The 22,184-nt window shown below is 36.2% G+C and overlaps 1 protein-coding gene across 13 annotated transcripts in view; it reads right to left on the reverse strand.

Moving 5' to 3' along the window:
- BIRC6 (baculoviral IAP repeat containing 6) overlaps window positions 1–22,184 on the reverse strand; it is a 195,149-nt gene that overhangs the window by 49,387 nt on the left and 123,578 nt on the right. For all 13 annotated transcript variants that reach the window (XM_030035311.2, XM_030035310.2, XM_041128485.1 and 10 more), the window contains 7 exons: window positions 20,513–20,680; window positions 18,445–18,618; window positions 15,963–16,159; window positions 13,427–13,727; window positions 10,474–10,691; window positions 7,937–8,101; window positions 5,760–5,928 (listed from right to left, as the gene is read on the reverse strand). In XM_030035311.2, coding sequence (XP_029891171.1) covers window positions 5,760–5,928; window positions 7,937–8,101; window positions 10,474–10,691; window positions 13,427–13,727; window positions 15,963–16,159; window positions 18,445–18,618; window positions 20,513–20,680 — 1,392 coding nt within the window. The remainder of the gene's footprint in view (window positions 1–5,759; window positions 5,929–7,936; window positions 8,102–10,473; window positions 10,692–13,426; window positions 13,728–15,962; window positions 16,160–18,444; window positions 18,619–20,512; window positions 20,681–22,184) is intronic.

Consider the following 22,184-nt stretch of genomic DNA (forward strand, 5'->3'; position numbering starts at 1 on the left):
CTCTATACTCATGCAGACCTAAGTCTAACTTTAGTTAAATGAGCTCCAATATACAGCTCTGGTGCTTATACATTTAATCCAATATACGCATAAGAATCTCAACAACAAAAATCATCTTAAGAGCAACTAACTACCTCTTATTAGACACAGTAAAAAGTCAATAGTCTAGGGAAAAGCAGAATTTCATAATGATTCAACATTTACACTGCAGTAGTACCTTCACACCTTCAGCAACTGATGAAAAAAGATGCAGTACTCTTAGCTGAATAAGCTCAGCATTATCAACTTCCCATAAGGGAACACTAGCTTCCTAAAGTACTCAGCCTACTCAGTCCAGTGGAACTGGACTACTTCGCAAAAGGTAAAGCAACACCATACAGTACCTTGAGAATAAGTATGATTAATAGAAAAGAAATACTCTAACTTCAGCAGGCAATCTAGTGTAGTTCAAGCTCTGAGGTAAGGAGGCAAGGCCTGGAAAGAATTACTTTAATGGACTCAACTAACAAAGGTATATCAAGAGAGGCAGAAAAAATTATTCAGTATGTTCACCTTCAACAAATTTGTCCATAATACTCACTAAATAAAGTTCACAATGAGGTATTTGGCAGCAGAATAAAGCAGCACAACTGTTAATGAATCCACAAGTCCAGGGTGTGACAGTACTTGGTAAACTATGAAAAGTGCATTAAAAGCAAATATGGGACTCTTAAGAAGTGGAACATGCTGGTCAGTAAATAAAATACTTTTAGTAAAGCCCTCACATAGAAATGCATCATCTCTTCTCAGCAGTCAAACCCAAGGAAGACTGAGCTAATCTAACACCACAAGCTATGATGACCACATCACATGGAATCTTTGTCCACCAAAGACAGAAGGTGGCTAAGAGAGATAAGAGGGCAGCATGCAAGAAAACCCCAGCTAAAATCACAGTATCATCTGCTTCCTGTAAGCCTAGGAATTCAAGCAAAGAGATTTCAGGCAGAATTCTGCAACTTCCTATGAGGTCTGTCTTCCAAGAAAGAGGTGGTACCAAACCTCTCTCACTCTTTGGCTTTAAACAAGATTAAGACATCTCAGGGTTAGCTATGTACTAGTTTAGGGACAAACCATTACAACTCTATTTTTAAGCAAGAAGAGTCTACCTAATATTGTGGTATCACTGATAAATCCCAACTTCACTGGGCTTTTTACTGTCCAAGCCCATAACAAAATAGACAGTCCCTGTCCTAAAAGTCACTTGATTTTCCTTCCATTTCACGATTCCCTTCCACTGCCTTCTCTCTATAAACCTTTTTAGCTACAAAGACTACTATTACTAATTCTTTTTTCTCTCCCACTTGTAAATACTAGCTTGTATTAGCCTTCATAAACCTAAGTCCATCAGTGAAGTAACTCTTACTTTTATCAGCAAAATCTAGACCTTCAAGATAGCCAGTTAGAATCTGATGGTCACACATTTGCTGGGAACCTCTTGTTGCACAGTGCAAATTTTATTCTTGTGCATTTTGTTCAAGGAGAGAAGTGTTCACATATTTGAAAGAGTTCCTACAGCAGTGATTCTTTCAAATGAAATGCGCTGTATACAAGACAACAGGGAAAAGGTTTTACATGACAGCTTTTGGTGTGAAGTGTACATAACTGCCTGGTAATGAATACATGCTAGATGTTCCATGATACAGAAGTTAAGAACAACATCAATTTTGCAAATGTAAACATGAATTAAGTCCTTAGGAATAAACACAAGTGTAATAAAAATATCTCACCATGTTACAAAGATAAACTTTTTTCTTTTATAAAATGAAAGATAATAAAAGCCACAGTAATGCCATAACAAGATATCAAACAAACAAAGGAAAAAAGTTCAAGAAATAGGGTGAGGATTACAGCAGCTACTGCTCCTTGTGACTAGAGCTATGATCTCTCTCGCATAATAAAGTAAGTCCTTCATAGACAGATAAACCTTCCACCTTGACAAGAAAAAAAGCAATTATGGAAATTAATGAAAGTGATCAGTTCACAATTTTCAAGGACTTCACAATCACCTTGCTCTGATGCAGATGAAGCTGCAGAATGTGTCAGAGCAATCTGGTTTATAATGATCTGCTTCAAGGTTAGGTTTCTAAAAGATTAAATGATATGCAAGCACTCCTTATCTGATCAATATTCCTTTTAACTAGAACAATCTAGATAATAATCTAGTCCATGTATGTTTTGGGCAAATTAAGCAGGAATGGCAAAACATATTTAAGCAACAAAAAACCCTAGATAAATTTCTGACTGTGACATAGGTCGATTTTACATTCTGATACTGGAACTGTTCAAGAACTTCGCCAAAACAACTTTGCAAGCAGCATGTATCATAACTGTAGCTAACTTAACATGTGTAAACAAAATATAAAGTTCTCATCAATACCAAAATGCTTACTATCTTTTATCACCACAGTGATATCAACCTACTGTGCAATAAAGGGAAGCAGCACATCTACAGCTTCATTGCACATATGTCTTTATAGAAAATTTTTCCCACATAATTTTATGCATATGGCTGATCACGTATCTATATCTATATAGATAGATATAGATATGTGAAGATCACTGTTATTGCAACCCTTGACAGCAAAACCTAAAATCTAGTAGAATACCTCCAGCATAAGGGTAACCTTTAACTGGTCCCACCAGCATCCATTCAAGTCCGAGAAAGTTACAAAGTTGCTGAAAAGTGCTATTTTGTGTCAGCATTGTGCTGGGCACAGCTTGTTCCTGCTGGGGTGCCAGAACCTGGCAACACCCTATTAGCATTCTGTATGCAGTGTCCTAATTTCTCAGTCCAGCATGTTACAGGAAGAATACAGTTACCTACCTGTTCCACATGAAAGTACCTTTTGACAGCAGAAAGTACACTGATCTGAAAATTAGAATGTACATGAGCGTTACCACTAATGCTGTTGCCTTTCCTACTCCCCCTGGGTAGGCATTCAGCCCTACTGGAGAAGAGATAAGTATTCAAGATAGGGAAGCCTGAAATTAGATGAGGTCTAACAGGAAAAACTCAAATCTGTTCTACTATATTGCTTTGGTCTTTGAGGTTTTAAAAAATAAAAATAATTTTAGAAAGTTGCTTCCATATTTGAAATTTTTCAACTATAAACACATTGTTTAAGTGAATTTTTCAGTCTTACGAGCATTGCACGAGAGCTTAACATAGCTCCAGAGCTTCTCCACCTCTGTCTCTCTTGCAACAGCCAAGCTCTCTGTCAGCTGTGTCTCCTGACACTCTGTTACTGACACTGAGAGCCCCAGCAACACCTGCAACTCACACTCATTAATGTGAGAATTATCTCTCTGCTTTTGAACTAAACAGCAATTACTGCATTGGAATTATGCCCGGCTATCACCAAGACAAACTGTTTTCAGGGTCTCCTTTCAAACTAAATACATCTGACTCAAATACTCATGAAGAGAAGACATTCTTCCCAGAAGTCACCCTTTTTGCACATTTCACTCTCATACTGATAACCCATCACATTTTCAAAGACAAGCTTGACTGATAAAAGCCTGCAAAGTTGTTCGGTTTTTTTTCTAAATCCAGAAGAACATCGTTAATTATAGTTTTATGTATAGACTTTTGAACAGGTACAGCAGGAAACATTCAAGACCATTGCTTGCATCAATCACAGCATAACAACCTTCAGATTTTACAGTTCTAAATTCCAACAGAAATAACCCCATCCTTTGTGAATTTGTAATCAGAAGAGTAGGTAACAGCTCTCCTCTGACAAGCAAGGTTTCACTTTGCTTTAATATAATTTAGCTGCTACATTAAGAGCTACACATCCATTTATAAAAAGCAGAAGGTACCTGCTTTGTTCACTCTTTACTAATTATTAATTCATAAGCACAACATTTCAACATCCCCTGGCAACCACAAACAACAGTAGTCCAGCAGTGGAAAATATACCTAGAAGGAACATTTCCTACTGAAACTTTGCCGTTTCTTTGTACTTTGGGAAAAACTAATGGTCCCTGAAAGCCAAACTAGTCTGAACTTCTCACCACCAGCCACATATCTCATCTATTCTATCAATATCTGACTGTTCTTCCCCAGTTAAAGGTGACTTACACAGATACGTTTTTCTACTGAAAACAGCAAAAAGCAATTTTAAGTGCTGCAATTCATCTATAACTCAGAACCAACAGCTTCATCCTTTAGATAACATAGCATTTTTTGCCAGGTCTTTGAATGACTTTTCCTTTCTGCCTCAACAAAGAATAATTTATGAGTATCTGTTAGAAAGATTATTTTATTGTTTTACTTCATCATTTAGTTTATTGTTTTACATTATATTTTCATTTGCAATAATGAGCCTGGTGTATAAGCTACATAGTTCATTTTCCTCACTGTAATACGTGCAAAACAGAACCAACAAATTCATTGCAAAACTAGAGACAGGTGTCAAACTGCAGACCAACAAGTGAAATATCTTCATATTTTTATTTTTACTGTAAGGCCCCAGCAGACTTTTTGAACTACTTCCATTCCATCACACAAGATTATGTAATGCCCTAGTTACTATAGATTAAGAGAGCCACATTCTTGTTTTAGTCCTATGTAGCTTTGTAAATACTTAAGACATAGATGATTTCTCTTTTACCTCGGAGATAAAATATATTGTGTAATTCAACAAGAAGCTATGACATTGTTTCAAGAAATTCATATCACCACACCCTACAACCAGCATCCAACAGAACTGCAGTAATGTGACAAGACGTTCATGAGTTACTCCAAAAATAGGGCAGGCAAAATAAGGTCCAAAACCAAATTATTCATATTTGGAACAACTCTATTTCTGCTACTTAAGGATTAAATCCATCTTCACAAAGTAACTGAACAAAAATCCAACCTAAGGCTCAGGAGTGTTTAAAAACTTCAGACTGACAGTTATCTGAAGAAAAAATGCTTATCAGTATCTTCATACTAAAGCCTGTCATCTAGTGAGACCGAACATAAATCACAAACCCAGTCTGCTGGTTTTGCCATTAGTTCCACACAGGCATTCACTTAACTCATACTGCTTGACAATACCTTGTATAACTGAACAGGTTTCCACAGCAAGGTACAACATACCGGATAAAAACAATCAAAACATCTTTGTTTTAAAATTATGAGTAGAAATGTCATGACAACATATAACTCATTTGTTTTTCCTTTAAAAAACCCCCAACAATTTCATTGTTCCCATATATTTGAAATATTTTGCACTTTTGATAGGAGGCTTGTTTTTGTATTTCCTAAATAAAGCAGAAAAAGCTCTTATCAAGGTAAAAGAGAATCGCCCTAGTACATGCAACATTTACCAACTTCACACTTATACTTGCTCAATTTTCTTACAAAATAAACATTTTTCTTCACAGTAAGATTCACAATCTTGTATAAAGTACTCTCTCTCCATGTATCTTCTGTAGAAGAACTAAAATGTAAACTTTTCAGATGGAAATACTATTTTCCTGGTAGTTTCAACAGTTTAAGAACTAAATTTCAAATTTAAAAAAAACCATTAAAACAACAAAGTTTAAACTCTTACAACAAATGAGTATTTCAACAAACACTATCATTTTGTTTTCTAAGGCTCAAGTGAATGTTCCATTAGTACAATTCTAAATTGGCAAATGTACTGAAACTAGCCAGAACCACCTATTGTTTGTATAAAAACTTATCTGACAGAACTTTGATTTAGAAGGAGACAATAGTACATTACCTGAATCATTGCGGAGGTATGATGACATTGCTGGGATGAGGCAAGATTGACTGAGTAGCTCTAGGAGAACGGATGGAAGAGCACTGCTGTTTTGTCCTCTCCCCTCATGGCTAGTTTGGGTGTCTCCATTTGAGGTACTCCCTGCAGGATTTATGTAACTGGCAAGAACCTGAAATACACAAAAATATTTAATCGAAACTGATTTATTCTAGGCAAAAGAACTTTGACTTTCCTCCCTTAAGGAAGACACCCTCATACTTCACTAGCTATTTTGCTAATTCAGTACGGTATTTATTTCAGCAGTCCCGAAGATGTTTTAGAAGAAATTCTATACAGTTATTAGATCATGATTCCAACTTTGGCTAAGGATAAAATTAAATAACTGTTATAATTCTGAATTACTTTAAGAGATCAATTAATATGAATTTTGACAAACACAGTGGAGTAACTCGAAGCAGATGTTTGCCAGATCACACCACTGAGACATGCAGCTGATCAGTCCTATTTACTTTAGAACACCAACTAGCAACAAAAGATTTTTTTGTTTTGTTTTGAACTACAAATGTTTCAAAAACCTTTGTAACTTCCTTTTGGATGGGACTTCAGGGTTTACAGATGAAACAACAACTTACAGTGAGCATGACAGTTACTGGGAACAACCACTTTGTAAGCACGGCTCTTGCTTCAGTAAACAAAGAGCAGCCTTCCTCTCAGTGATGGCAGGGGAGTTACTTCAGGACTGCACACCTGCTGTTCCCAAGGGTAGTTCTGGCTGAGTTCACAGGCCCCTACCATGTGTTGTAGATGTACAACCTAATGCACTGCCACGGGTCTGATTTGTGCAGTTGTACTCTCAAATTAAGTAAATTCAAGGCTTGAAAGGCTGTATTATTTGAAGTCTCAGGGGCTCTATTCACCTTTTTAGCCTCTTCTCCTTTCTTTCAGTCTCCCTCTTTCCTCTAACCCCATTACCATGGTATTTTGCTGCAGCATCTTATCAGCATTCTGTACAACAGAATTTTTCTAAACAACCTTTCTAGAGAAGGAATATCTGCTGTACAACTGACTGACATCTTCAGCAAAATGCTGAAGGGCTTTCTACTTCTTCCTCCACTTGCTGACTGCCCAAAGCAAATGCCTCCTTACCTCATGACTTATCACAGTTATAGCTAAACCTCTGCATGACATAATACAGAATACTGCCTAGAAGCTTTGCCAAGAGTAATTCAGGTGATTTTCCTCTTTCGTGCTTAGGAAAATTGTTTCAAATTTTATTTGTTTTGATTTTGCAAGGGACATGATACTTGTGTCTTGTACTCTACAGTGACTGAAATAACTGATTACATCAAAATGATATCTTCATCAGTCAAGGCATGGGCATTTTCAGAATTTCATCTCCTCTGTGCTCTACCCCAGCAGTAAGGTTAGCTAACGCATTTGAGGTGACAGTTCTGTGAATGAAATTTTTGATGACCAGATAGAATCTCATTTTCCCTACACTGAACCAAGATAACAGGGGTTAGTCGCATTTCACAATGGACTGAAAAGCCTAATTATGCAGAATTTTCTTGTCCTTAGCATGAGGCACTTGGACGGCATCAGAGTTTTACTAAGATCTGGATGTTTACTGGTGATTTACTATTGTCATTTAATTGACATACTCAAAAATTTATGTCTGAGTGATATTTTGTTATATTGGCATAATATATTCATGGACACCCAGTAACAACAATGGGCATTTCCTTAAAGCAGAGCAAAAATATGCGAGAAATGAATAGGTAAGATTATTTGGCACACAAAACAAAATGCCTATTCCCACATCCTCCCCATTTAATGGACAGTCTTTACTTTTGACTGAATGCAGCAATGTTGACAGAGATATGCAACAGCTCCAGGGAAATACATTGGAATGCTTCTTGGTTCATTGTCTATTCAGAACTGTCACCCAGGCTCACCTATGCAGGTCTTCTTTATGCAGCAGCCCAGTGATGTTTGAAACAGCCTCACTCAAAATATGACCTATACCATTTTTCGTGTAGACAGGCAGTTGTAAATTATTTTTTGCCCAAAATATTGTACTTTTTCAGTCATATAGCAGAGTAATTAAGCTCCATTTTTACTATCCAGTCCTAATGTTTTAAGTGCTTATCATTAATCAAAATTTCATTATTACACACCTGTAGAAGGCAGGTCACATGCTCTTCTTCTAGCCTTTGCTTAGTCAAAGCTTGTTCAACATCCCATCCTGAAGCTGTGGAGCCTGTTCCAAAGCCTGTGCCCTTAGCCCAGTACAACTGCTGTTCTTCTGTTGATGCACTGTTGTGTGTACTTGACACCTGTGGCTAAGTTTTTTTTAAAAAAAAGACAATAATTTCACATTTTTCATCTTATGAACGTTGTCTTTGGAAAGCCTTTGTTCTGCAAAAGAATGTAATCCCAATTTATTAACTTTATAAAGATACCATCAGGATCCAGTAAAATTCAAAGCTTTAGATAGGAAAGACTGCCATATCCATGGAGTTGTAGTACATGTCAGTGCTAAATCGTTGCAAGTGATTCTTCAATTTGACTAGAACTGTAAGCCCCTTTTTGTTCTCTTTTAAGATACTATCACTGCTTAAACAAGGAAAGCTATTAAAATGCTACTTAATCAATATCATGCTAAACATCACAGCTCTGTAATTATTACTGTTTAACACCTAGTCAAGTTTAATAACATAATTAGAGGAAGGAGAAGGGAGTAGAAATGTTATCAGAAGTACACAACTGAAATGTTAAGATGCTCAAGCACGTGCTGATTTTGAATAAATGCTCCAAAATAGCAAGAGGTGTAAGTTACATGTATAGCTCTAACACATGATCTCTGGGTCAGTGAAACACACACTATTTCCTGTCCAGATAAGAGTGGGGAAATGTCTTGTCCTTAAAATGTTCTGAGAGAGCACATTTTTCCAAAGGTATTTGTACAGCTTTTTCCAACGCTCTGCCTCACTGCATTTTACTAACATAACTCCAATATTATATTGCTTAGCCCTTATGAAACTATTCAAGTACTTATGTTAATTTTGAAAGTTTACCAGACCTTTGGTGAAAAGGATGCAAAAAAAACCTCTGCTAAGCATTTTTTTAACTAATGCTTTCCTAAATATATATTTAGCACCCTAAACAAGTAACCTCCGTTTTCCAAAGCAATGAACACTTCCTACTTTCATTAGCTACTCAGTGACAATTAGCCTTACTGGAAACCAGGTCATGTGAGTAGGTGCCCAACTTCAAGTTGTAATAGTTGATTTACGGCTCTGAAAATTTTCATTTTCTGTTCAGATCTTCCTTCAGTGACTTTGTTAAAGATTATACTTGAAGGAAAAGAAATGATGTATGAACAGACAGCAATGGTAAAAAAAAAAAGTTATCACCTATGAAGTACCATACTGACAGTAGTCTGGAATCACCATTTAACTTTTACATTGGGAATGTAATGCATCTCGGTGATGAAACAGCTGTGTGGTTACTCTCATGTAGGCATTACTCATTACGTCACTCATGAACATGCTGTGCCTTTAACACTCAAGAGGACTGTCATGAGCACTGACTTAAAGCACTTAAGGGAAAGCCTGGCCCCAGAATACAAGCCTCAGTGCAAGCCTGATGGATATCTAGTTTCAAGTTACCATCTATCACCTGATAGATATGAATTATGAGAAAGCAAGCTGTTTAAGAGGTCATGGTAGAACTAAAGCAGAGATAAGAATTAATGGTTGCCCTTTCCCTCCAAAAGCACAAAAATGCTAAGGTGTTCATGTGTCAGCAGCCTGATACCCCATTAGAAGCAGAATATCTCAGCTTCCCCTTAAATTTGACTAGCCATTAAAGTGAATTATTCTCAGGCACAGCTTCACCTCTTCCTTGCTCAACCTCTTATTAGTATCAGAGCTGCTAAAATAGGGACAGCCCTATATTTTGCAGCTACTTTAGCCATATTTAGCCACCAGAAACTTTTTCATGCAAGCCTCTGCCACAGCAATGCTAAAGAGGGCAAGTCACTAATTTTTTTTAAACACTTTTATAGACAATTATGTTTATAGTATGTTATGCAGAAATGGCAACTTATAATCCTAAAAAAATCAGGGGATACATGTTCTGAATAGAGGGTGGTATAATATGGGAAGTACCTTGAAAAAGTTTTGAAGATTCACTCAGGATCTTGAACACTATGGAAAATTTTTGTCTTTAGATCTCATTTCTCCATCAGTAAAAAGGGTATAAAAAAAAATCACTGCATTAATTCATTAATTTTCACAACTCATTTACGTTTGTGAAGCATTTAAGAGAAATATTTGCAGCCAGTAGAGTTTAGATTATGAATGCTAAATAAGGTAATGAGGTCATGCTATCTAACGAGAATTAAAGAACCACCATCCATTGAGCAGTATGCCTCTCACGCACTGAAAAAGAAGATCCTGTGAAAGAAACTGATTACACCTTAATGCCTCATGACAAGCCTTCTTTGTTGGTGAAATTTCATGTTTACTATGTTTCTTTGCAACATGCAAGGACAATTGCTTAATCAGGTACTTTCTAATTATTTTTGTTCTTCATTCAAATGCCAACTCTGCAGAAATTAGACTGTAATGAAAGCAATGAGCTTATTTTCTTTCTTATAGTTAAAACTCTTACTGCTTCTCAGTGGCAATTATTCTGCTGCTAAACTTACCTCTGCCTGGTTGGGACTAGAGCTGGGCACTCTTGGTGCATGGTGGCTTAGAGCAGACAGACAAGCAAGGATAAGATGTATAGCCCCAATCTCCAGTGCCATCCGCCTAAGCAGTACTCCATCATCAGTAGTCAATGGCGTAGTGCTGAACAAACTGCGCAACACATGGAAGGGCAGAGTTGGAAGCACGTTTGCTGAAGGAGACTGCAGAATATGACCTGGATTGAAGAAGAAAAATATCAAAGCCACATTCTCTTTCAGTAGTTCAATACAGCCTGTTAATCTCTGCAATAATTTATGAACAACACATACAGAAACCTACTAAGGCGTTAAGCATTCGCATATAGTAAGCTATCTAATATTAGGTTTCTCTTCACAAAAAAAAATTCAGCAGGAGAACAGTGTAGAAGAATGAATGTTTTTTTTTTTCCCTCTATGGATTTGGTTAAGAACCAAAGTTACAAAATCTGATTCACCATTTCCAGGCAGAAAACTCAGTGAATAACAGTGAGTATACTTCTGTATTGGACTACACTTCAGGTCGTATTTCTGAATGAAGAAAACAAAGGTGGTTTGGAGTATTTCTTTTTTTTTTTATTTTTAAAAACATTCCAGCTACAGCAAATTAATGCACATGGTCAGCTAATAGCAGCTCAGCTGACAAGGAGCTGTAGTTTATCATGATGTAGGATTTTTTTTTCATATTCGAATTAAGTCACTGACACAATCCAAGCTGTGATGGTATTCAAGTTGAATACATGATGAAATACTAGCATAATTTTAATTAGATGAGCTGCATGTTTGAATTTGATAGCAGAATTATTTTAAATTTTTAACCCTTTTGCAAAAATTAACCCTGTTCTAAAATTTTAACCCTTTCTGAGCAAAAATTACTTCTTTCAAAAGCCACGTTTCAAATAAGAGTGACCTATTAATGTAACATACTCAGATTGGGGAAACTGTCTCAATTTTTTCTGTATTTAACAATGCATTTCACATCCCTTCCCCAGTGCATATGTAAATAGAGATATTTGATAACTGAAAACACTTCAAATACTGAAAATAATTCAAAATAGCCAACTTTGTTCAGAAGTTTTGCTTCTTCTTTATATTAATGTTCTCCCTTATTCTTAGAGTTTACCAGCTATATCACCATCAGATGTCTAAACTGAAATACAAGTGTGTATATCTGTATTTGTATGTATATATATCTACACACACACACATGCATACACACGAGTTAATTCATATCTATCTGATACTCTTTGTAAAGACAGTAACAAGAAGGAAGCAAAAAGTCCTATGACTGGGATCTTCATAAATAAAACTGGAAAAAAGCCCATCTGATAGACTTCCAGAACTGCAGATGTAGCCAAATGAAGAAGCAAACAAAAAAGGAAATCTAAACATTTGCCCATGATTTATCTTTGCATACAACTGAATCCACATTTAATCTATAAGCCGTGGATTTTTAAGTGCAGGTCTTCATATTATGCGAGAAAGTAAAGAGATTCTAGGTGTATGTCAAGACGTATTTCCAACACAAAAGGAAAATATTAATGCTTTATAGAGAGAACTAATGTGGACTACTGTGTAAAATTGATCCCACATTTCATAGAGTTGAATTCAGATGTTTGGCTTAGGAAATGGAGAAATTGACTCTTTAGTCCAGCAAAAACAAAGGCTAAGAGGGAATACAACTCCTGTCAACAAATGCGTTGGAAAAAGAAGAGCTATTTATGATGAGGAACAATGCTGGGCACAAACTGGATCTGAACAAATTTAGGCTGAAAATTAAAGCAGTCCCTACCTATCAGGAAAATTATGTTCTGGAACTGTATTCCAATAGCAATAGTGGATGCACACAGACAAAAAAGAAAGCAACTCAAATTCTGACAGTTTGAGTTGGTCTCTATTTAAAAGAAAAAAAAAGAAAGAAAAAAAAGAGTATAAAAATTCTTTGCAATAGCAAGTGACTGGAGCCACTCAAGGACATAAAAATCTGAGGGACTGTACTCCTTCAGTTAATTACTACTCAAATGAGGAGGGAGTAAGCAGCCAGACTGAATTTGTGTTAACCAGTTTATTGTTGTCTACTGCACTGTACCTAAATACAAGAGAAATAAAAAGATAAACAGAAGGGAAGGTAACAAGACTCTTAGTTTCTCAGTTGGTCTTATGAGGTACGCATTGTCCACCACCCTACAGGCTGCTGAACAGAGACCAACTTCAGTTGATTGCTGCATAGAAAAACCAGCATTCTTTTCAAAGTCATAATGAAATGTCTTAAAAGTAATAAAACATCTTTCACATACACTCTTCCAGTGTTTCAAAACACTAAGAAACACAAACATTAGAACTATATGCAGAATTCCAGGTTCAGTTGTGAAGACTCTGACCACAAATTGTCTCTTGGCTCATCTGTTCATTCATTGAAGAATACCTCATTTCTCCCTCTGAACTCACACCGTTAAGGTAGAGCTTCTGCTCGGCTAATTTGATCACTACGATCTTTAGATCTTTCTCTCTTTTTCTAAAACATTATTATTCAACAGTTTATTCTACATCTGCTGTATCTATGCTCCTATCCATATTATTCTGCATTTGGTTGCAGAATTATACAATGTTTGCTCAATTAGTTGAGCATACCCAGCTACTCAGACCTTCCTGTGTGAACGCACCATCATCTTGACAGTGTCGTTGTGAGTTTTATCAGCAGTTATTTTACAATTACTCTGACATCTAGATGAGAACACTTGAATACTGATGACTGTGACAAAACTTTGCCAGACAGAATTTAGCATTTAGAGACAACAGACTATCAAAGATGCCAGCAACACAGTTCTGCACAAACCAATTCTAACTTCCTGCTAAAAGCATTACAACGTAAATAAATTTAAGTAAAATGATCTAGCTGTGGTCTACAAAGAAACATAATAATTGCAGCACATACTTCCTTCACCATCATCTGTAACTCCCAACACCAATCTCAACAGACACTGAGCATGTTTCCGTTCTTTTAGCAGCACCTCAGCATAGCCCGGGAGACGAAGAAATAAACCAAAGGCAGCCAAAGAATGCGCAGGTATGGGAGACATAGTCTGAACTGTTGACTTGATCGGTGGAGGTTCTGCAGCAATTGTTTCTGGTGCTTCATACACCAATTCCCCTGATTGTTCAATGGTAACCCATTCAAATTGATCACTGTCCTTCTGCTTTTCCTGTGTGGTTGATGTAACCACTGGAGTGCTCACCTTACAAAAACAACAAAAAAATTTGGTAGTCATTCAGTTAATCACCGAGGCAAAAATTTTATTAAAGTTAGGCTCTAAAGGACATACAATCTTAATATAGGACACCATTAAAAAGTCACATGAAATATACTACCATTTACCGATACAAGGACCAGGCTAAATGGCTAAAAAGAGCATACTTGCTGCATTTTCAATACAGTTCTAGAAAGTCCCACCTACACAAGCAAGCAACTGTATTTTGCCAACCTAAGCGCCTCAATTAAAACATGTTGTTTAAAATCTAGAGGCATAGGAGACATAAATTACACTGAAATAATCAATACAAAAATTAGTTTATGTATCAGGCTGTTAAATACAAAATGGCCCTTTTATTTTTAACATTAAACATTGAGTGTGAACTCAAGTGTTTAATTTTTAATCACAAATTGCAAAAAGGTGAACAACTGATCATAATACCTTTAAAAACCAAGAAAAAATTTCGGTATCTTAGCAGTCTTGTAGCAACTCGTGCTCCTTTTGGGCTTTTGACTGATTTGGCTGGCTTTATTACTATTATGCTCTAACACAACAGGCTGTAGTTCTGTTTTATGAACTAAGACAGCCCAGAGGACTATGCAGACTATGACAGGAATCAGAGTTTAAGGGGGTAACAGCTGTACAATTCCCCAGGAAACAGTCATACACTCAGTTAAAATGAAGATATGATACCCAGGTCCCTCTCATAATTAAATATCACAGAAGTTTCAGGCTTTTATGCTATTCATATGAACTGATGCAATCATATTTAAAATTTTACTATTTATCACCAGACTGATCTCAACTGGAAAAGATAAATCTGAAAAGACCTTGCAGAATTTATTCAGAATTCCAATTAAAAATCAAAGCCACGTTTAGCTGCATTTATTCCAATCATCTACACATTAAGAGAATCAGAAGTATCAGTCACTTGGAGAAATATAAAAGTAAAATTAAAGAATGACGAGTCTAGAGAATTCATCAGTCTTCACACTGAATCTTCTATTTGGTATTATTGTATTTAATTTGTTTTTATGGATCACAGAATTCTTTTCCAGTATTTGAATTCAAACTTATATCTCAAGCTAAAAAATTATGACAATAACTTCCCAGAACTATAGAAAAAGAAGGAAAAAAAGGGATGAAATTTCTCATGGTTGTAAGTTGCCTTTCATCTGTTGCAGAAATCCATGAATCGGTTTTCTTCAATATAGAGTATGCATTATCTCTCTTGGATTTCAAAATACAGCAATTATTTATGTGAACACATTTCCTTAACTTTTAATTTTTGAATGAACTTGATACTAGACCTCTAAAACATCTTTGCAGAAGTATTTACAAAGGATTCATACTAAATATCTGGTCTCACTACAGACTTCCTACTCCTGCCATAGTTTTACAGTCAGGATACTGAACAGCACCCTTAATTTATTAGTACCTTAATTTCAAAGGGAATATATATTCACAATATTTCCTGTTAGGAGTATCAGCCAAAAATTTAAAAAATACAGCCAAATAGAATTTGAATGATTCACAGGTTATTTTTTTCCTTTTTAATAAAGACTGTGTACCTAGAACAGCAGCCAAAGGTGTAATTTCACGCTAATGCCTCTATTGACACTTTTGAAATGCCTATCAGTGCCTCCAGAGAAATTCTATACATAATTATAATAAGTATATAAATAAATAAATAACATACATATTATTATTTATTATATGATTTTATTTTAGATATTTATTAATATAAATATAATTAAGATTATGCAGTTATTTATTATTTATAATAATAAATCTAAAATAAAATTACATAATCTGCTTTGAGAACTGAATTTCACTTAACCATAAAAAAAAAAATCGCTGAGGGTACATTTACATGAGCAATTAAATGATAAGCAAGTATGGCTTTATAGTACATCAGCAACTTTACGTTACTGCACCCTCCAAGATATTTTATGAATTAATGGAAGCAAGGCAAGCAGGAACACTGAATTCATGCATTTGTTCCACAAGGACATGGCTACTCAAGCAGACTGTAACATGTGTAGGGAAGCAGCATGTATAGCTGGACTGGGCTGTGGAGTTATGCACTCGCCTATTTTAAAGCAGCTTCCCCACATAACTGAGATGTCAAACAGAACATAGAGAAATATGAGGAAAGTACTGTCCTTAAACTAACAAAACACTCATAGCATGTTTTTCTACACTGATTTTTTCACTTACTTGCTGAATTACGTCAGGATAAAGCATAGGGAGTCTCTCTGCAATAAGGGCCAATCCACCCATTCCTGCAAAAACTTGCAGTGGAGACTGAATGGGACAGGTTTCAAGAAGCGATTCATCTAGAACTGCATCCATACACTCCTCCCCAGGACTGATGGCTTCATCTTCAGGGCAAGGTCCCAGTAAATCTGCATGCTCTACAAAAACCACAGAGGTAAGAGAAATTAAATCAGGGGTATACAGGAGTATGTACATCAGTTCACCCTAATTCAACCTGACGGACTATGAGAAATAGAAAAGGTCACACACACTTCCAAAGCAGGATAATCTTTGTAAGAAAGAGCCCAAATATAGCACTTTTGGTACACACAGCTTTGATGTCTACTGTTCTTAAGGATACAGGCAGAAACCACCTCTGTGGAAGTTTTTGCTATCACGACAGACAGTAGGTGAGTATGTCTGCAAACATGCTGGTCTCAGCAAGGGACCACCTTCTGTCAGACGTGAAGAATTCCACCACGCTAGGCTGAACATAATTTACAATTCCATTGCTTGCAATGATGTGAATTGATCAGACCACAAGAAAGGTTAGATCTCCTTGATAAGGAAAATTTTAAAATAAAGATTTTTAAGGAAGACTCACCCTTTTGTTTTACACTGTTTTGCAGTGTAAAAAGCTGTAAGCCTTCCCCAAAGAAGGAAAACAAGAAAATAGACACACACAGATATTCACAACGCACAGAAAGATCACTAAGGCCAAATGCTTCTCTGCAAAAGACACTTGAAAAATACGTCATCAGTGAGTAAGGGTATAGGCAGATCTTTTATTATGAGTGCAAATATAATGCTATTCCTTCCACATCTTAAATATTGTTGCAAGGAGTTACACTTAAGTATACTTCTCCAGTACTTGCTTTAGTTAATCTTCTTATAACCCAATTTAAAACCATTTCACCTCCATGAATGTTCTGCAAGTTTTCAGTGAAGTCATGCACTTCAGCTGTGGAAAACTGCTGATCTCAAACAAAGGCATTGAAGCACACAGAAGAAAATACAAATAAATGACACTTTTCCTCAAGTATAGTAGTAGTAAATGCAGCACTAGAGACACCATGTGAAGTTATAAAATCTATCCAGTACAGATGGTGTCAAGAAAAAGTCTGCTTTAAGTGGCAAGCAAGAAAATACAGATATGTAAGAATGATTTCTATAGATATAAAAAACTAGTCATGAAAAAGCAGTAGCACTAACCTTCATAACTGATGAGTGGTGACTGTGAGACATCTGAATGTAACTAATTTTGCTGTATAGAACCACAGATCAATGGATTTGTAATGACAAAGTCAAATTTTCAAAAGTATTAGTCTGAAGTTTAAAAAAAAAGCCTAGGAACTTAATAAAAGCTGAAAGAGGACCTTCATGTTTTCATATGCAACTCTACTACTAAACTGAACCTCCTCTAATGATTTTTGAGTTTTATTCAAATTGAAAAATATTTATTGTAGCTTGAGAATTTAAATAAACAGCAAAACAAAACAAAATTATTTGAAAGAGAAAGGCCTTTCAAGAGTGTGAGAGATCTGTATATCCAGCCATTACATGGAGTCATTAAATACTTAGCTCAGACCAGATAGCAAGAAAATAGATTTTTTTTTTCAACTCTTCTGTTTCTTATCTTTTCTAGTAAGAGACTGATCTATCAAGTGAACAATTTTTAAAAGAAGCCCCTGTCTTAAAACAGCAGAATGATTAACTTTGTAATTCCATGCTGTGTCAGCAGATCCCCTTAGCTTAATTTCAAGGTCCCATTCCTCTAAGTCCTTCCCTGAAGGAATGATATCAAAATATTTCAAAACAGATCCCTGGGGTACAGCTCCTTCTTCCCCCTTCCCCAGCACTACAAGTAAGTAGATAGCAAGCAATTAGAAAAAACATTAGCAAAAACCAGACCATATTAGAAAATGTTAAAAATAATGGTTTTAAAAGCTAGAGTTACAAGACTGGCTTAGATGGGCTTGAGAAAAATTCCCATTTTCTAAGAAGCCTTTAAATACCCAGGTTGCTGCAATAAAAAATTTCACAGGCTTCTATAACTCACATGGTTTCAAACAGTTCCTGCATTACTTAATCTGCCCTGGTTATCAGCACACTTACTACAGAGAACCAGTATACAAATCAAGAAATAAAATACACAATATCTATACAATCATATAATCATATAATGTACAACACTACGATGAAGAAAGAAAAGTAAAACCAGAACAACCATATTGGTGCATATTATAGATACAATCTAAAGACAGGCAATGAATTTGTTCTTTTTCACAAAGTTTCGCACTTGTCTTGTACAGGATGGCTCAGGAACATCATCCAAGAAAATACAGAAAACTGCTGTTTTCTTACCAAGAAAATCAAAACCATTTTTTTGTCCAAAATAAAAGCATTTTAAAAAGGAAGATACCAAAAAAGTAAGAATACTCACCTTTTTCTGTGTGAAGACGTTTAAATGAGTCTGTTTTTGATAAGCTTGGATCTGAGATGACTTTGGAACCAAGCTTAACTGTCAAATCTATTGATCGGTATCCTTGAGGGAGTTTACGGTCATACAGCAGAGTCAGAAGCTGGGCAAGTGTCATTTCAGCTGGTAATGGTTGGCCTAAACAACAATGGCATTGAGTCAGAGAGGAAAATTATGATTGGGTTATTTTAACATACATGTCCAGGTGCTGTTCATTACTTGTAACCACAGATGCCAAGTAGACTAAATATTATCTGGCTCCAAACCAAGGCCTTAATTTTACCATTTGTTCTCTTGGGAAAAGGGGCCCCATCAGTTTGGAACCAACCATCAAAGGACTATGCCAACATTCCCTAAGGCAGCTCTGCACTGAGAGCCCAAGCACTTGGCATATTTAACAAATGGTTAAGGCTGTAATTTGATGCGCATTTTAAGCAGGTAATGCCTGTCCCCTGCTATTAAACCCCACCCCTGCATCACCCTTGAATTGTGGTGGCATAAAGGTGTGTGACCATAACGTAAAATGGCTGAAACAGAAAAAAGTGGGAAACAAAGAAACCTGCAATTCTTTTTCAGTCCTATTAGCTCACTACTCTTGTGTTGGGACACAACTTGGCAAGAAAAAAATGAATGGTGCTGCCAGGAATACTTTTCTCAGCAGAAATGCAGACTTGAAATGCACATGCAGTACAGCCCAAACTGATTACTCAAATCAAGATTTTGGCCACTCTGTTGTTTACAAAGAATATGTTCTTCCCTGAAATTACAAGTTACTCTCAAGGCAGAACAATGTTTCTTGATAACAAATAGACTTACACATGAAGTGAAATGTTTTAGATCTGGATCATACAATACACTTAGCATGCCCATTTCATCTTGACTGTACTTAATACAAGTTCCATTAAGGTCTTTAGTAGCAACCTGTTTCTTCAGTGGAAGACGTTGTCTTAAGAAATGAAAATTAAAAATGTCTTGCCATCGTGCAAGTAAGTTTTCTGCCCTTTTTTTAATCACTAATTCTGCTTTCCATGGCTTCTTTTTTTGTAACAACTGGCTGTTGCGCAAGACGTGATCGACATGATCACAAATACAGAATGGTCTACATTACCATTAGTAGACAGTCAAACTTTACCAGGTAGATACTGAAAACAGGCACTGAGTTTTGATCTCCTCTCCAAAATAGCAACATTAACTGTATCAATTTTAGATATTTTAATCCAAGTATATGACCCCTCTAATAATTGCCAGAGGACAGCCTCAAAGCCAATAATTCTGTACTAAGTTGAAAATTTAGTTTTTTATTAGGTGAAAATGACTTCAGTTTACCACCTAATTCCACTAGCTGGTTCCTTGTTTTTGTACTATAAAAGAGATAAGAAGCTCTTCTGCATAATATTAAAGTGTTTCACCTACGTTCCTGTCCTTTATCTAAGGTTAAGAATTTCAGTCACACCAATCTCTCTCTATGCCCCAGCTACAACACTGCCACCAGCTTTGTCCAGGTAGCTGATAAAATGCGAATACATACCTGCTATATGTAAAACAGGACTAACTGCTCAAGACATGCTGGTTTTGAAAACACAAATATTATGCAATTCAAGAACATTCCTGAACTGGCAAATCAACCTTCCAGAGAACAATGCAAGCTGGCTGCCCACTCAGAACATGAAATAACAGGGCATGAATACCAGTTCCGTTCTGCCTTGCAGGTGAACGAAAATGTGAGTCACCCTACAAACCTACTGCCCTTTTATTTCTGAGTGAAAGTGGAAATGTTTTTGTGATTTTGTTTAGGAACAAGGAACTAAACTTCAAGGAAGATCAGCATAATTGTTACTTTTGTTGAGCCACTATGACGTTATAATGCTCCACTTCCACTTGAAAGCTGTTACTAACCCAGAAGGGCTCTACAGTTCAAAATGCTCAATCAAAAGATAAAGATGTCCATTAGCATCACATCTATTTTCTGAAGATGTATCAGCCACTGAAAAAGCCCAAAATTTTGAAGTTTAAAACCAGTTATTAAAGTTACCTGGTAGAAGCTTATGGTATAGATGAAAAACTGGAACACTAATGGTCTTGCTGGCAGATTCTCCTCCTGAGGCAGAGGTACCTACTTTATCCGCCATCACTCTTCCTCGCCTTGACGGTGGACGTGGAGGGGTGGATGAAACAGCTCTTTTTGATTGAGATTTCAAACCTAGTACAGAAGTGCAAAGTCATTCTAGTATTTAATAACTTCAGTTAGCCAAGATGCAATGTACTCAATACCTTCAATGATAGCAAAAAAAGTAGAATTTTTCAGCACTGGCTAATTAAATATCAGAATAGCATTCATGTATAAAATGTATTTGGATATAATCCCGGTATTTTTACAGTTACAAGGCTGTGCATCCTCCTGAACTCCAAACATAAACTAAACCATAACCGTATTAGATCATATCATCCATAAAAAAAAGCAAAAGCTATTCTGATTCTGCTCTTAAACTCGGTTAAAGATCCTGTCTAGCAATGGGCCCTGCAGTAAAACTTTTTTAGGTTGGTTTTTTCAACTGAGAGCAAGAAAGGCAAAAATTTCTAAATTGACAGACATTTCAGCACAGACTATAGATGACAACCACTTGTTTGGCCTACATAGGTGACTTCAGCTGCAGTACTGACAGTACCACACGTGATGAAAGGAGTCTTTAAACATGCTTTTAAGTTGCCTAGGTCAAAACATTTAAAGTAAGCACTGCATGAAAATTAAAAGACAGAATAGGTACATAAAAGCTTACTGAGCTTATATAGCAAGACTGCCATTTTTGGGGACAGCTTAAGTTGACTTAAGGTACAGCGAAATTATACTACTGTCATGTAGTCTTCTATGCAGGTGACAGACCAAGTGAAAAAGCCAGCAGGTCAAGATAGAAAGACACATACAATGACTGCCTTAGCTTAGCCAAGAGCAGCTGCAAAACTAACAACATCCACACCTGAAATGCTGTAATACATTCTGGTTTCAGCTGATCAGCAGGAGCAGCTATAATACACAACACGTTCTCCAATAACCTCAGTACACTAAACCAGCTTGTCTCAGGAAGATCAGGTTCCAAATACCACCTCTACTCTCTATTAATTTTACCAATAGCAAACAAGTTAAATACTGGCTGCATGAAGCTCTGACGACACTAACAAACCCCCAGAATATATGAAAAGATAAAGACAAAAGAAGAAAAGATTTCACAAGCAGGTAGTAAAAACAAATGCAAATGAAGTAAGTTTACATTTAAACTCTTTTACTTAAGTGGAAAAAATACAAACAAAAAGAAGCAAAAACTTAAGTCTGCTTCTTTCTAAACAGGGAATGGGCTGTATCAGGCTGTATGATCAGAGATGCAACTGGGATGAGACATGGCTGACTATGCTGTGCCCTATCTTCAAGCCTGGCATATTTTTTTTTCTTTCTTCCTAGATTCTTTACTCATGTTTTAACCCTTCACTTGGACCTATTATTATTTTACATATTACCAAAACACATTTATCCTGTTCAAGTGGCACCCACTGCAAATATCCTTCCAGATAAAGATGCTGTAATTAACACCAGCTGTGTTGCCTTAAATATATACCAAGATCCATGAAACTGCTGCCCTATTCAACACTTGAGTTTAGAGTTATATCTACATCTAAAAACCTGAAATAAAAAGCTTAAGAAATATTGGTGC

Source organism: Aquila chrysaetos, chromosome 13 (genome assembly GCF_900496995.4).
Source record: "Aquila chrysaetos chrysaetos chromosome 13, bAquChr1.4, whole genome shotgun sequence".
Classification (NCBI taxonomy): domain Eukaryota; kingdom Metazoa; phylum Chordata; class Aves; order Accipitriformes; family Accipitridae; genus Aquila; species Aquila chrysaetos.